Genomic DNA, 15,680 nt, shown 5'->3' with positions numbered 1-15,680 from the left:
TTTGCTTGTATAAATATACATAACTATTAATTATAATCTACTCACACTGCTATAATCTTTAATATCAAAATTAGGGCTTATTATAACGGCTGGGGTTATAATGTTAGTAAGAACAAAAAAAAAAAAAAAAATTAATAAATAAAAATGAAAAAATGAAAAAACGCAAATAAAGAAAAATGTTGAAAAAAATACGGGTTACATTACATATTATTACAGAAGTGAAACACTTTTGATTCATGCAAGGAAATATCAATTTGTGAATTTGTTTTGAACTTCATTGCCTATGCTCATTCTATTCAGATCGATTATTACTATTACGCGAAGTACAGTATAATGGATGGATAAAAGAATTTTCAGGGCCTATCAAGCAGTTTGAAATTGTACGATAGACATGTAAGCGATGATTTGTGTTAAATTTAACCTTCGTTTAATTATACGTGTAATTATAATAAATTTGAACTACCACTTGTATAAATTTAGCATATTAAAACGGGATATAAACGATAGGAAAAGAAATTTTACCCATATAAATATACAGACAAATATATTTATCGACGAGTAAAGCGAAGCTGCGTTTGGATTTAACGTGATAAATAACTGAATAATCGATGATATGTACGATACACATTTTATGTAGATACAGACCAAAAATGTATAATCCCATATTATTTATCATATAGTAAACAATAGATCATTATACAGATTTGTGAAACGTATTAATATAGCTTATTCTGAGTGACTGTTACAACGTTGCACTTAATTGGATGCGATTAACGATACTATACAATGTAAATATTATTATGTAAGTAGCAAACGTATACATTCATGTGTATATACATGCATGTGCATTAGACCTGTCCTTAATAAGGGTAAAATCGAATTTTAATGGTCTCACCCCCCAAATTGGTTCGAAATAATGCAAAAGAAATGTCGGATTTTTAAAAAAATTTCGAAAAAAGAAGAAAGAAAAGGAACTAAGGAAAAAAAAAGCCGAAAAAATTTGCAATTTAGAGAAAATTCTCGTAGTGTATACTTAAGTGATAAATAGCAAGGTATTATATGATAGATAAATCACACGCCTATTAATGCATCTGGCTCTGTTCTCTCGATACGTTTTGAGCTTATACATACATAGCATTTGTTAATATAAAATTAATGGTAATAATAATAATAATAATAATGATACAATAAAAACCAAAAAACCGAGACTAAGGCGAGGAGATATCTTATTTTTTCATGGTTATATCAAAGCGATATTAACGGACATTAATACTGTGGAACCATGGGACGTGTACCAGAAAATTATAATTCCGTAATATACGTCATGGAGATATGGTGTACGATGCAGGTTAACGCAGATAATAACATTGTGAGACCGAGTTTTAAACGAAAAAACTATTATCTTCCTGAGCCCACGGTTTAAAATAAGATCGAGCTTAAAATAATAAATACACCGTATAAGACATCTGGCGTATAATATGGTGTACACCCCCGATCCCGCAGGTATGACTATAATATATGTATGTACAATGTGTACGAAGTCGTTGGAAGCTTTATGGTCGCTTCAACTTCCGCTATGTAGCGTTCCCTCGAAGCTCAAACTTCTCTCAAAATTAGGACCACAGTGTATTCCGAGAAAGCTTGGGGATTATTTGGTCCGGTCTCAAGATATTGACCGAAATTTTTGTTCCACGCTAATTCGTTGTTCCTGTTTAATAATACGATAAATAAAAAAAGAGGAGAGGCGGTAGATAACTGAAAAAAAAAAAAAAATGCCAAATAAATCGGTTCATCTTCCAACTATTCCAGGTTCCAAATATCGGCGAGAAATATGCAATAAACGGCGAAATTTAACGCAAAGCAAATTCGTGGGTAGTCGCTGTAAATTCACGAAGCAGGGGGAGAAACGCGTCGTAACAACTCAAGGCTCGAATAAATAAATATTGAGCTGTAAAGTATAAAGTTAAGACTTGAAATAGTAGCGAGCGCGGGGCGTGTGGCTGCCTCCTGGTATCTGTTCGTGTTGGTGATTCGTGTTTTACGGTTATGACTCGCGCCCAAAACACATGGCCACATGGCCCACTACTGCACCATGCAGTTCCGGTCCATGGATCATTTCCTACAGTTTTTTTTTTTTTTTCTCTCCATTTTTTTCTTATTCCCCTTAATCCTTTCGTCATTTTCTCACTTTCATCCGCTATTTCACGTATAACAGTTTGACATTTTTTTCTTTTACCCGTGCTTGGAAAGATTTCATAAAGTTTTTAAGGAATTATAGTAAAAAAATAAATTCTTGATAAAAGTTTATTATCCATAAGAGATGAGCTACATACATATATATTTATAAGTACATATTTACTTGGGTTACACAAGTCACGTTCTGTACGGACGTATTTATATTTCGTTTGTGAAGTGTGTAAAATGGTTGTTTTTTTTTTTTTCTTCTGTCTTTTCTTTCTTTCAATTTTCTATTGCAATATCGCGTTTAATTATACATCGTAGAGGTTGTCATACAGGTACTTAATACGGCTAATATACAGTATAATCGTGTAATATACCATTTAATTATCGTAATTATATCAATCAATGTAAATTTATGTAACAACGGAAGTGGGCGAATGCAGGGATCCTCCAGCAGGAATCCCTGGACGTGTCGACGGACCTAGACCTTCTGGAAAAGTGCTCGAAGCTCGCGACCGAGGCGCGGCGAAGGTGCGAAAGGAAGACGGCGTCCAAGACGCGGCGCGAAAGGTGGAGAACGCTGCTCCATGTCGTCCTGATTCCCGCCCTGGTCACCGACCAGCGAATTGAACCCGTAATTCTCGCCCAATTCTCTTCCCAATCTCGGTGTGAAGACCTGCAGAGCGTGACGTTTTCCTCCTGAGAAAATACAAAGTACAGCGGGAACTCGTATCACGCATCGCAACCGATCGGTTAAAGGGCGAGCGCAAGTTCACCTGGGATGGAAACCAAGGCCCAGGGCGCACCGTTTATCACGTCGGCTATGGCGTTCGTCTCCTCCGGATCCATCTCCAGCCTCTCGTCGGATCTTCGCCTGCGGCCGAGACGCGGCCCGAACCACATTGAGCCAGCAGCACCGTTCAGGGGACTTCGCTTTGCGCAGCTGGTTCCCGAGCACATGCTGTTCTCTTCCGGCAATCGGCCGCCATTCAATTCGGTTTCCCTGGTGTCTGGAAAATTTTTACCGAGGTAGGTACGTTACACGGCTTGCGAATTGCGGCAAATCAATATACGGAATTAGTGGCTTGACAGTGGGGAGAATTTTTTTCGGAATTAGCAACGTCGTCGCAGAAACTGATATCCGTGGCTAAGAAGGTACTAAAATTTAAAAGAAAAAACACGCGACTCTTGGTTCATTCTAGTGATAATAGGTATAGGGATTGAAATTTTTATATCGCTGTACGGTAAAATTCATTCGGTAAAGCAGTTGCGAAGACCGCGTCTTTTATTTTGTTAAAAAAAAAAAACATTTAGCATTCAAAAATTCTTGTATACAACCTTCAAGCGAGTCTACTAAATTACTTGAAATTTTCACAGTGACTTTATGATACTGAAATATTGCGGAGTGATCTTTTTCAATTACAAATCGTTACAATTAAATATTCTCCTTCTTGTGGGGAATCTCTTTTCGTGTCATCGGATGGAAGTTTTGTTTCAAATCAACGTCAATTAACACGAGGTTTTATTTACTTTATACAGGTCTCAAGCTCCTCGACGATTCGCATGGTTTAAAATCACCCAAAATTCTAGAGCAGAGCATCAAATCCTTGTAAAAGATTTGAAATCCGTTACCTATGGATGTCTCATTGTCAAATCAATACCTGCAACTATCTGTACGATTCACTGCCTTAGCGAGTTGCATAAATAGCCGTCCATTTGAAGAAGGAAATAACTATGCAAAGTTCAACTAAGTCCAAAAGTCACAGGTTTTCAACAAGGAGCTTAATTGCTTAATCAGGCTGAAATTGAATCGCCACACGATTTAACATCGTTAAACAAGATTGGAGTTACATTTCGTTAACAATGAGCACGACTCCGCGCCCTCAAGTACAAATCTCGAAGCCGAGCCTGTAATTCTCGTAAGAATGATTTTCACTGCAAGAAATGATGCATGTGCAACATGTAATAAGGTTACAAATGTGTGTAAGAGTGTCGTCGACTTGGGACTTACCGTATTCGGCCGTGACGCAGGTGACGAGGAGAGCAATGCTCGTACAGACAGAGAAATGCTTGGTGAAGAGGATCATGCTGCTGTACACTGGATTGAACCTCTTAGTCGAGTGGTGTTCGGTAAAACGAAATCCTCAGGTTATATAGGAGGCGCAATCCCACGGGGAGGATGACCGAGGCGCCGCTCACGGGGGCAGGAAAACCACCCCGCTGACAACACCCTTCCCCCTACATCGACAATCTCGACTCAATGGTAATTTGTCTCCATTTGATCGGGACTCCGCGTCGCCCATACGGAATTAGACGCACCGAGTTTAGAACGAACCTGTCCGATAATACACCTTCGCATCACCATTCACGGACCACTCGATACCGACGAGCTGTTTTCCCCCGATACTAATCATTTTTAAAGTCAAATCGAGAGGCTTGCTTCTTCTCCTCTTTTCATAAACTAGCATTGTTTACCTTTCACACCGTACATCGCCGCGTAGCTGATAGTCAGAGGGTGAAAGGTGACTCGGCGAATCTGTGAATGTAAACTAACGTAAGTGTTTGTGACTCTGCTCCGAAACGCGTAGAATTTCATCAATAACACCGGGTTTCATTTACCGCTGATCCTTCTCGGCATCCGTTTATACGTTGGCTTGTCTCAAAGCCCATTCATTCTACAATTCTAATCGTAACAGTTGAACGAGTGTGTGGTGCGAGTGTGTAGACAATGACGAGGTTTCGTATTAGAATCGAGGTTGCATCGAGAACTTTTCAACTTTTATCAACAATTTTGCGCAGTAAGGCAGAACGAACTGTTTGAAATTCCCAGTGCATAGTGTTAAATGTGAACTACGAGGGAACAGAGCGTTGTAGCAAGACAGGAAGTGGATTTCTCAACATTCGGTGAGTTGTACAGACATTTTATACACACGCATTTTGTATGCTCTGTGAAAATGATCACCGTGCCGACTTTCGATCGTCAGAAAATCGTACCTATTGCGTTTTTGCAACTTTCAAAGGAGGAACAAAATACACCTGAAAATGGGATTGTGCTTGGGAGACGGGGGATAACGGAAACAATTGAAAGTCGGCGACGTGGATTTCTCGACGTATTCGCGTACCCCATACGGCGTAACGAATGAACAGATTTAACGTCGAGCTTCGCGCGAGGCGTCGAATTTATGCGTAACGCTTTCCCCGGCTATCAGTCGCGGGTTAAACTTGTCAATTATCCAATTCAATCTGAGGATCAACCAATCAACCCCTTACGCTATAAATACCCTTTCGATTCTCCTCGCTTGACCATTGGGTCTTGGCAGCTCGCGGAGTAACGACGCGACAAGCGAGCTTTTTCAATACAATTCTTAAACTCTGGTCGAAGCCTCGTACACGACTCATGTTTTTTTTTAATCACAGTATTATTGTTTCTGCGTCATAAATTTATCGAAAATTCACTCCTAATTGTTTAATAACATGTAATTAACTTTGATGATAATCGTGGAAGACTGTTATGAGGATCAAGTTTGTAAAATAGTCGCCACAAAACGTAACCAAAAAATTACGTTGTATCGACTATTTCGACTACTCGTTTAGGAGATGCTGTAAATATGTTTAAAAAAAAAAAAAATACAAAAAATAAAAACCAATGAGCAAATTGCTTTATGCGGTGGCAAAATTATTTTCCTGCATATTAGTCACGGTATTAACGTCAGACTGACGTGAGTTGGATTTCCCATGCAGACGGAATAAGGGATGCTGAATGTATGTCGTTATTTTGATTCGTGGGCGTAGCCGAGGGTAGGAATAAGAAGACAACCGGTATGCCGATGCAAGTGAAAATAAATGGAGATTAACGCTTTTACCAATTACGGGATGAACTTGTAGACAAGTATAGAAGCGTGAGACACGAATTCCCACCTTCGGTATTTCGGCCGGGCTTCAAAAGATCCCAGGTACCGCCCGCCGATGAAAAACTACCCCTAATTACGCGAGCAATTAAAATAACGGGAACGCGTATCCAGCGTGGAATAATCAGTATAAGGGTGGCGGTAACCCGACGACAGGAAAAACGTCACTTCTTTATCTAATAATAGCGTGCCTCGCATAGTGTCGCCCGTTTGGAATGCAGATTTATATCTCAACCCGGTATTTGAACCTCGAAGTTGAGGGTGCAGGGGTGGCCGCGATGGGATGAAGAAAAATTTCCGTCTTTTTTCCGGCCTCGAGTCTTCGATTCGAATCGTTGATGAAAACGAAAGTGCAAGGGAACAGTGAAACCGCCGTAATAATTCTCATACACTCGGAACGCCTTTTTTAACGTTCACATTTATTTCACACACATACGCTATGTAATAATGTATACATACATACACATGACGCTGTCTACGCAATAAATATCAAAATAGCCATAAATGAATAATAATTGTGGAAAATAAGTTAAATAATTCTATAAATATGTATATATTATCCGCGAATATTATCACTTTTTACCGCTCAACTCTTTGCTTAAAAATTTATTAACCGTAGAGCTCCAAGTCCACGATGATATTCGGCGGGTTTCATGCGAATTCTAGTGTCTGTATAACACATTGGTGTAAGACTTAATTGCTACTAAAGATAGATAGCTAACAATGTACATATGCGGGTGAATTTTAGTCACTAGATATTTATTGCTATCGGCATATATTACCGTCTATGCAGCAGTTATACTTCAAACCAGGCGTGCCCTGGCTCTGCTTGTCGATAAAAATAACTTATAATACTTGCATAATTATATGTAATATGTATCTGCGTGTATTATATTATAACTTTACACATATTACGTAGTATTTGAAAATTAACAAAGAACGAAGAAAAATGAACTGGTGATTCCACCTTTACCGACTCGGCACCTTCGAGAATGCATTTCATATATATATATATTTTTTAATTATTCTCGATGGTGATTTGTTGCTCATGCGACCGATTTTGTTTCATTATTTGGCATTTCAACAAACAGCATCGTCGAATTTTTCCTTCGATAATGTCTAACGTATTGCAATAAAATGCCAAAATATATTTAGCTCCCTAATTATTTTAACGCAGAACCGCGTGATTCCAATTCTTATTGAATAATCGTCCGGCGAGCTGATTTTTGTTATTCCAATTTTGCGAAAGTTTATTATTTTTATTCGAGCAAGATTAAATTCTATTCCGTATCAGAATTCTGTAAAAGTTCAACTAGCGAGAAATGTTCATCGTGAGAAGAAGGAAGATATCAATATTTATTATAACGATAGAGATTTTTTTTTATTGCATTAAGCTTGGAAATAGCTGTATATTTGTTACTTTATACTGTAAACGATCACGAAGCTGTATAAAAGTTTATTAGAAACCGATAAATTAAACCTGAATAAATATGCTATCAATATTTGTGTATCGATAATATAGTTTTAGTATGCGACATGGTAATAAATACTGGCTTCACCATACAGTAATAAATTGTCCTCTCAGTGTTGAGCCAAAATATAATCGAAGAAATAGAATTCAGATAAAAATTTAGTTGAAGAAACGATGGAAATTAAAACATTACGTAACCCGCGGTAAAAAGTTTCGTCAAACAGTTTCAGGTGAAAAGTCTGTTTGTTGAATTTACAAAAAGCGAGCTACATATGTTTATTGCTTTTTTTAAAAGCTGAATTATCGGCACACTAAAAATTTTCATGCATGCAAATTTCCGATTCGCGTTAATTAAAACCTACAGCTGCCGTCAGCGGTGAGTCGATGAATCATTTGAGCAAAACTATACATTAAATCATGACTTGGAACGTTGCGAGACTTTTGGCGCCGTAATTACGACTCGGAGATATCGAATTTACCAGAACCCGCGCGTAATTGATGTCTCGTTGAAAAAGTGAAGAAGAAAAAGTGACTCACAGGATTTAAACCTCGCGGTATCGGGTGTCTTGCATCACCATAAACTCTGTCCCCTTCGTTAATAGTAATATTTCAAAACAGAAAGTACGCTTTACTATCGTAATAAGCAACGATTTCACGACCAATTTCAACTTGATATCTGCACACTTTTCAAATTGATGCACAGTGAAACGGACCTGCTTGAACATCCGTCCGCTCACTTTACGAGCTTTTCTTTAATCTTCAAACCAATCGTTTGTTTTAGTTGATTTCGAGCTCGTTTTTCCGCGGTGTCTATTTTTCCCAAGCGACGCTTGCGTCGAGATACCCGCGGAAAAAGGGATTCCCTGGACCACCTAACGTTGATTCGTAATTTACGTCGCACTCGCGCTCGCCAGAGATATTTATGAAGGAAAATTCAATGACAAATGTTTCCCCGTATAATTCAACCAGCTGCCCGCGATTTCTTTTGCTACGCCGCGGTACAGTGGATTATAATTTTTCCGGACGATTCGAGTGGAAGGATCGATGGAAAATAAAAAATTATTGAACCAGCCGGGTGAACGTGAAATTTATGTATCTTCATCCGTGAAACGCGACCTCATTGCAAAAGCTGTTCGTTTTTCAAAACTTGAGACAAGTAATAAAAATTCCTACGTCGTGACGTTGTTAAAAATCCTGGGTACAACGAAATTATAGCAAATCTTAGGACGATTGAAACTGCTCGTAAAAGTTGAAATATACAGTCAAATTCCACGACGACTTATAAAAAATCGTAGGCACTATGATTTTGTTGGGAATATTTTTTTTACGGTAGGTATATCGATTGAGGTCGAATTAGCTGATCTTTTTTCCCAAATTCTGCTGGGTAGAAAATTACTGACGAAACATATTATGAAGTTGAAGAAAACAATTATTCTTCGAAGTGATGTTTCCGAACAAAGATAAATTTAAGAAAAAAATATGGATCAGCTTCGTGGTCGTGCTTATTGATTTTAAATGATCGTTCGTTTCTCGTGAGAACGATTTATTCTCCAAAAAATGGCACTCTTAGAACCGAGGCGAAAGCGTGAATGCTCTCTCATTTTTGTGACATGTCCGCACTTATCTATCACGCCACCTTGCTTGTCACATACCCAGTTCGTATAAAGTAGGATGAATCTCAGGCTGTTCGTGGTAATTAGGCTATAATCCCGGAGGCTGTTCTTGCTTTAATTCCAAGGCCCAGACGTGCTGAGGCCATCCCGTTCTTCCTTTCGTACGCCTCGTTTCCTCAACAGGTTCTTGAGATATCGCTTCCTGACTTTGATCAACCTGCAACGAGACGCATACTTTGAACTGATATTTATACGATTGGCATTTTTTTCGTTTACTCGTGTTTCAGCGTTTGACGACGAAAATAATTAATGACTTAATTTAACCCTTACGCTGCACACCTCCTGTGTATAACACTGGTGTCACACCGGGGTCGCTGGAGACCCCACGTCACAAATCAATAAGTAAAAAACGGTGATATCGATTCGGATAACTTGAAAAAATGTAGGGACACTCTTTAACTATTACATTTCAAGAAAAATTAACTATGTTTAGCGTAATGAAATTTTAAAAATGAAAACAATTCCTTGAACAAAGAAATACCGGGAAATCGATTAGTTGACTCAAAAAATCATGACTCGTTGAATTTTCAATATTTCCAGCTGAGAACTGATTGAGTAACTCTCGAGACACAGGGATTAAAAAAAAAAAACATGGAGATAATGTGCGATGAAAAATACATATTTATATGAGTGAGTGAAGTTGAATTTTTGGAGAGAGAATGAATTAACGATTTTTACGATATTTCATTATTTCTCAAGCATCATATCAAACTGTTTTGGATGTTTTTCGTGTGGAATTTACAGTGAACACGCATCGGGGTCATTTTGACCTCGGTGTGCAGCGTAAGGGTTAACCGTGATGAAAAGTAATTTCTCTAAAAATTAGCTTCTAATATATATATATTGAAGTCAGAAGACCTACGATTACAAAAAATTCTATGATATGAAAGGATTTTGACGACATTCCGAGAGTTTCGCAGCAATTTGAATTTACAAAACGCTTTCTAAGAATAGTGGGAGTTTTTTTTTGTTGGTATTTTACGAAACAAACAAACAATTATATATGTATAATTATTTATACATCCCCTTATTTAAGGGCCGTAAAATTTTTCATTGGGACGCCCCCCTGATCTGTTCCAAATCATTGAAAAAATAAACTCAGTGCAAAGTTTCAAGCATCTACCTCAACTGGAACACGTGCCTCTAAGCTCCGAAAGATTTAAATATAAAATACATGTGGTTTTGAAATTTTTAGGGTTTGTTCCTATCATTATAAGCAATAACTCTGCTAAGTTTCAAATCGGTCCCTTGATTTATACCTCGATTTATACCAAATTCATACAAAAGGTAATAACTGGTTATAACATGTATTTTACATTAAAAATTATCGGGGCTTAGAGGCACGTGTTCCATTTGTCGTAGAGGCTTGAAAATTTACACTTATTTTATTTTTTCAATGATTTGGAACAAATCTGGGGGGCGTCCGAATGAAAATTTTTCCAACACCCAAACAGGCACCACTATAATACATATATATATATATACATATATATAATAATGAAAAATGTGAAAAGAAGCGTCTAGCTGAAACAACGTCGGTTTGCGCTATTTATAAATTCGTTAAACACTATCTAAAGGGTGTGGATAAAGTATATAGCGCGAGATATGCAACGCTAAAATAATATACTATATAAGGTAGTAATAAAGACGCCACATGCATTGAGTGGTTTTTCAGTGAGATCTAAGTGCGCGACTTCAATACTTATCAAAGCAAACAAACGGTTGGTTCATACTTTTTTTCCATATAGCTTAAACACGTATTTGAAATAAGTGTCGAGCTTCTCGTAGAGCCCAAGACGAATCAAGCCTCACAGCTGCCTCGGTTCGCTTCAACCTTACACTCCGTTCCCACGTTTTAATTTGAATATACGCACACGTCCATTTTCCGACTTTTTTCCTTCTTCCTATCAGGATCATCATTTATTTTTTACCATCTAATGTCTACGCGAATGATTCTCAGCTGATTGGCACGCTGTGTAGATATGTACGTTTATTTTACTCTGTTCATACGTACAGTTTGTATTTTCGAACATTCTTCGAAGAGGGATCTTATCTTTTGAATCAGTCTTACTGCGTCGGATAATTGTTTTGCATTCGGAGCATTATTGAGCTGCTTCATATTCTTGAATGCAAAAATCGTTGCGTCCTCAACAGAGAAAACCACCCTCGTTCCGAATGTTGGCAAAATTAATTGGATATACTTTATACACGTCTGCTTATACACGCGGTCACGTGCAACGGGGTGAAATAACAGACGTGAAAAATATTTCAATAGGGATGTATGCTACTTCCGCCGTGCGTTGGTGGCCTCTAACGACGTTTTAAGAGTAGCGTTGAACAGACCCCGCGGTATACCCTAATTTAACAACTCGAAATGACTGTACCGAATAATCAGTGTAATTTTCAAGCTGTCAGCAAACCAGCTACCATTTTCTTTCTTTTTTTCACCCTTGTTTGACCGACGTTCATGGTCCGACTATTATCCTCTCTTCCGTTATTACCTACTTTGTAAAAGCGTACATAAACGATTTCGAGCGAACGGTGTTCATTTTTTTCTCTCCCGTCAGAGAACATCATTGAAAAAGATCAAACCGGACGTGAAACGTAAAATTAAGACAATTGACATCGTAGGTACGTATAGCGGGAATTGATTTGGCAATGATACGAATTGATAAAACTGAAACATATCGCTGCAGCAATTAATTATAGAATTTATACTACCCAACACATGGACAAATTTACGAAAGCTTTCACGAACCTAACGTGTACTTATGTACCATGAATAACTGCTCCGCTTTCTTCTGCCAAGCTGCGGTCATAGATCAGACGATGTCTTTTCAATCAGAGCAATTATGGCGCTGGAGATGGCTAGTGATTCTGGACCGAGATATCGGTACAGCCATTGTGCGATACGTTGAGATCGGTCAAAAGATAAGGGATAATTGTATTTGATTAGAAAACAAGATAAGATGATATTCCGGTAGTGAGTGACTCCGGCGTTCCGAATTTCCCGACATATTGCGATTTTAGGGGACATGCTGCGGTCCCAAGGGATGGAGATATTACCCTGCACCAATGAAGAGTAATCAAGAGTGCTTTTATCCATCTCTCTTCTCGTCCCTGCACGGTGTAGGGTGTTAATTGAATTATCACCTACTCGACGTTGACTTATTTCTCATGGAAGGTTCGCGGACAATACAAGAGGTACAAAAAGAAACAATTTCAACCCGGTCGTTTGACTGCGACTCAAACAATTCCCAACAATAGTACTGCATGCTCAACATTCGGAACAGCGCATAGCTCTATAAACTTGGGTCACGTGATACGAAACTTCAACATCCCATTGAAATTTAGGTCAATGAATTGGACCCAATCTGAATCCGATTTCAGTATTTATCTATCATAAGTGGTGTACTGCAGGAAGTGCCAATATAGTTTTAAAACGATTCAAAGAAAAAATTGTGCTTCATTGGGTTAAATTTTTATATGAATCCTGACTCGAGGAAAAATTTGATACTTAGAGATTACGATGCACCATCGAAAGATCTACTCAGTGAATGAATTGTGTAGTCCAGTCAGCGCGCAGGGTGATCCGCACTTTAGTTGTCTCGACCTGGTTCCACTTACCTCGCATCGCTTCTTCTCGCAATGTCACTCGTACTAATTCCAATTTCAAATTTTACAGTTCAACTCACCCCGGATTGCTTGGACCGCCTGCTGCCGGGTACGAGTTCCGCCCTGAAGGTGGCCGGAGGTTCGTCGCTGTCCAGGACCGCTGTGAGGTAGCCGATGTAGGAGCAAGCGAGCCTCAGAGTTTTGATCTTGGACAATTTGGTGTCGGCCGGGACGTTGGGAATGCAATCTCTGAGGTCGGCGAAAGCGTTGTTTATACTCTGCGTGCGTCGTCTCTCCTTTTTGTTGGCAGTGTTCCTCCTCTTGACCGGTCTCACCGGGGTCCCGAGGCTGAAGGACGAACCCTGACCCGCCGATGTTGAGCAGGGCGCGTAGTCCTCCCGGATTTGACCATCGACGACCTGGTCGTGGTACCCGACGCCGTAATGATTGTGCGAGGCTACGACGTGGCTCTGGTTGTGATAGGTGTGGAGGTGAAACGCCGCCGGGGGATCCGTTATCCCGAGCTCCTCCAGGCACGGTGGAGTGTCCGAAGTGCCCGGACTTCCGGAGCCGGAACTGCCCCCGGATATTCCCGTCGCGTCCATCGGACTCCAGTAAGAACTATCGGGAACGGCGTGACAGTCCATGGCCGGAACAACGGCGCTTCCACCTGCAACGGATCAGCCCAGGGTGTCTTTCTACGAGTCGAAGAATCGTGAGGATCGGGCCCGATCGAAGAGGGTTGGAGAATCGACCCTCGGACCTCGCATCTTTACGCTATCGCAACGGGGTTTCAACGCCGTTCGAACGGCTGATTTACAACGCCTTGTGTCGTGCAACTCTTACCGAGGTTAAACTCCGACTGGGATGATGATCGTGGCGATGTGCGAGCCGAACGTCGCTATCATGCGAAGTAAGTATGCTATACCCTACGCGTATGTATGCGGGATGGACGAGCTGATGAAGATTGGTGAGTAGGTAGGTTTAGTCAGGCCTCGACGTACGGGAGAACCGTATCTACTTCTGGCCTAAGAATAACGCTACGAAGGTGCTGGAAATCTAGCGTGTTTATACCACTACCCCGTGCAGCGAGGAAACGATAGGTGTTCTGGCCTCCGTCACTCCGAGAGTTTACAAAGCTCACCGCGCGGCTAGATATCCTACGGTAGGTATTCCGGCTGCTTTAACACCCTCGAGTTGCCTCGTGACGCGTGCCCGCGATACTAGGGGAACCGACTTTTTCTTCGTTCCGTACCTACTTCGATTGCTGGTACAAGGAGAACGCGTCGCGAGTTCACAGCCGTAACCGCTGCTCATTTTTATTTATTTGTATATTTTTTTGTTTTGTTTCTTTTCCAGTATTTCCATTTTTTGCCTCGCCGCGATGTAAACGAAAATTTTCAACGCTATGTGGATTACGCGATAATTCGGAATGTTAAACCTCGTTCCGACACGAGTCCACGTTCCGCGATGTCAAGTGTGAGGTATGAATTATTATTTCATGTTTTGGCGGGGAAATTGGGCTAATGACTTTCGCAAAATTTCCTTTTACTCGAATGAAAATATGTGCAGAGTATCGATTGCAAATTATTATAATATTTTCTAAACTTTATTGCAAATGTACTGTACATTCTCGTTGACGTTTGAACATCCTTCTTCTTGCTATATAATTCGCAATTCGAGCATGAAGTAAAGTTTTCATTTGACCGAAGTTCATTTGAACTGCTCTTGGCACGCGATGCACAAAATTTTGAGAACGGTATTCGACTCGACGTTTTTACGCTTATGTTAGTTACAATATCCCCAAACACTTAGCATCGATTCACCGTACTGTAAAAAAAATTGTTCTGAATATCTGAACGTTCATCAAAGTTTAATAGATTTATTATCGTGAACTTTCTACGCAACGCTACCTTCAGATAACTTCGTTAATTGACCGTTATGACATTATATACACGATCTTAGGCACGTATCAGGTTCAAAATCTCTTCAATTAGTTTGAATAACGCTGCTACGAATAATTTGATATCACTGTTAGGGTTTGCCTTCGTAAATTCCGACAAAACTTGGCATGAAATTTCTTGCTTTTATCCTGTACGTCATTGAGAACCGAGATATGCTTTTTTCGAATTACCCTGAAGATCGGCACCTCCCAGATTCAAGTATATTACCATCACCTTTTCTAAAACGACATTGCTAATTTATGAAAAACCAAATCATCTGCGATTTTTCTTCAAAGATGAAATTTGTTTTTCGGATATAAAAGAATCCGGGATATCGACGACAGGGTGGGGAAAAAAACCTGAACTCTCGCAATCCAACTTATCGCTTTTTACTAACCTTGGCGATGCGCAGGTACGGTATAAGCGTTTGGTTGAAAACACTGATTATGGGCGTAATAATTATCGAGCTGGTTAACGTATCCGTCCAACATGGCAGCCATTATGGTACACGCCTTTGTTCAAGAACGATCAATTACCCGGCGGCACTTGCGGGTGTCTAAAAGCGGTGCACACTGTAAAGTCACCGCAAATTCGACAGTCGTAGAGAAAAGCTGTTCGACAACGAGTACAATGGGTTCAAGTTGACCGACGGTTCTTGACCGCTGTTGCAAAGCCCAATTTATCTTCCGCTGGTCTTCCCCGACTAATGGATTCGCATATTTTGACACTTTTAACCGGAACACACACTAATCGCGCCTTTGGCGACTTGCCCGCTCGACGAGCGACGGTGACGGAAAATTAACGATACTTTAACGATTCGACTGTACCGTCGTATGCACATACGCCCGATGGCCGGAATGACAAATGAATATCCTCCGGCCGCGACCAT

General features: G+C 39.9%; 2 protein-coding genes across 3 annotated transcripts; both read right to left on the bottom strand.

Moving 5' to 3' along the window:
• Positions 1-2,393: 2,393 nt before the first annotated feature.
• Pban (PBAN-type neuropeptides) lies at positions 2,394-4,321 on the bottom strand. Its single transcript, XM_046632115.2, has 3 exons — positions 4,193-4,321; positions 2,958-3,191; positions 2,394-2,880 (listed from the first exon to the last, which is right to left on the bottom strand). The coding sequence occupies exons 1-3, from the start codon at positions 4,266-4,268 to the stop codon at positions 2,663-2,665; spliced, it is 528 nt and encodes a 175-aa protein (XP_046488071.1). The 5' UTR covers positions 4,269-4,321; the 3' UTR covers positions 2,394-2,662.
• Positions 4,322-4,373: 52 nt separating this feature from the next.
• LOC124221791 (heart- and neural crest derivatives-expressed protein 2-like) lies at positions 4,374-15,680 on the bottom strand. Of its 2 annotated transcripts, XM_046632110.2 has the most exons (4): positions 15,189-15,680; positions 12,929-13,518; positions 9,213-9,390; positions 4,374-4,717 (listed from the first exon to the last, which is right to left on the bottom strand). In XM_046632110.2, the coding sequence occupies exons 1-3, from the start codon at positions 15,289-15,291 to the stop codon at positions 9,262-9,264; spliced, it is 822 nt and encodes a 273-aa protein (XP_046488066.1). In that variant the 5' UTR covers positions 15,292-15,680; the 3' UTR covers positions 4,374-4,717; positions 9,213-9,261. The 2 variants fall into 2 exon arrangements, with proteins under 2 accessions (XP_046488066.1, XP_046488064.1); XM_046632108.1 differs by lacking the exon at positions 4,374-4,717 and having other exon boundaries at positions 6,500-9,390.

The sequence above is a fragment of the Neodiprion pinetum genome, chromosome 6 (genome assembly GCF_021155775.2).
Source record: "Neodiprion pinetum isolate iyNeoPine1 chromosome 6, iyNeoPine1.2, whole genome shotgun sequence".
In the NCBI taxonomy this organism is placed as follows: Eukaryota; Metazoa; Arthropoda; class Insecta; order Hymenoptera; family Diprionidae; genus Neodiprion; species Neodiprion pinetum.
Note: the sequence above shows the minus strand (reverse complement) of the source record. Positions and strands in the feature narration are given on the sequence as shown.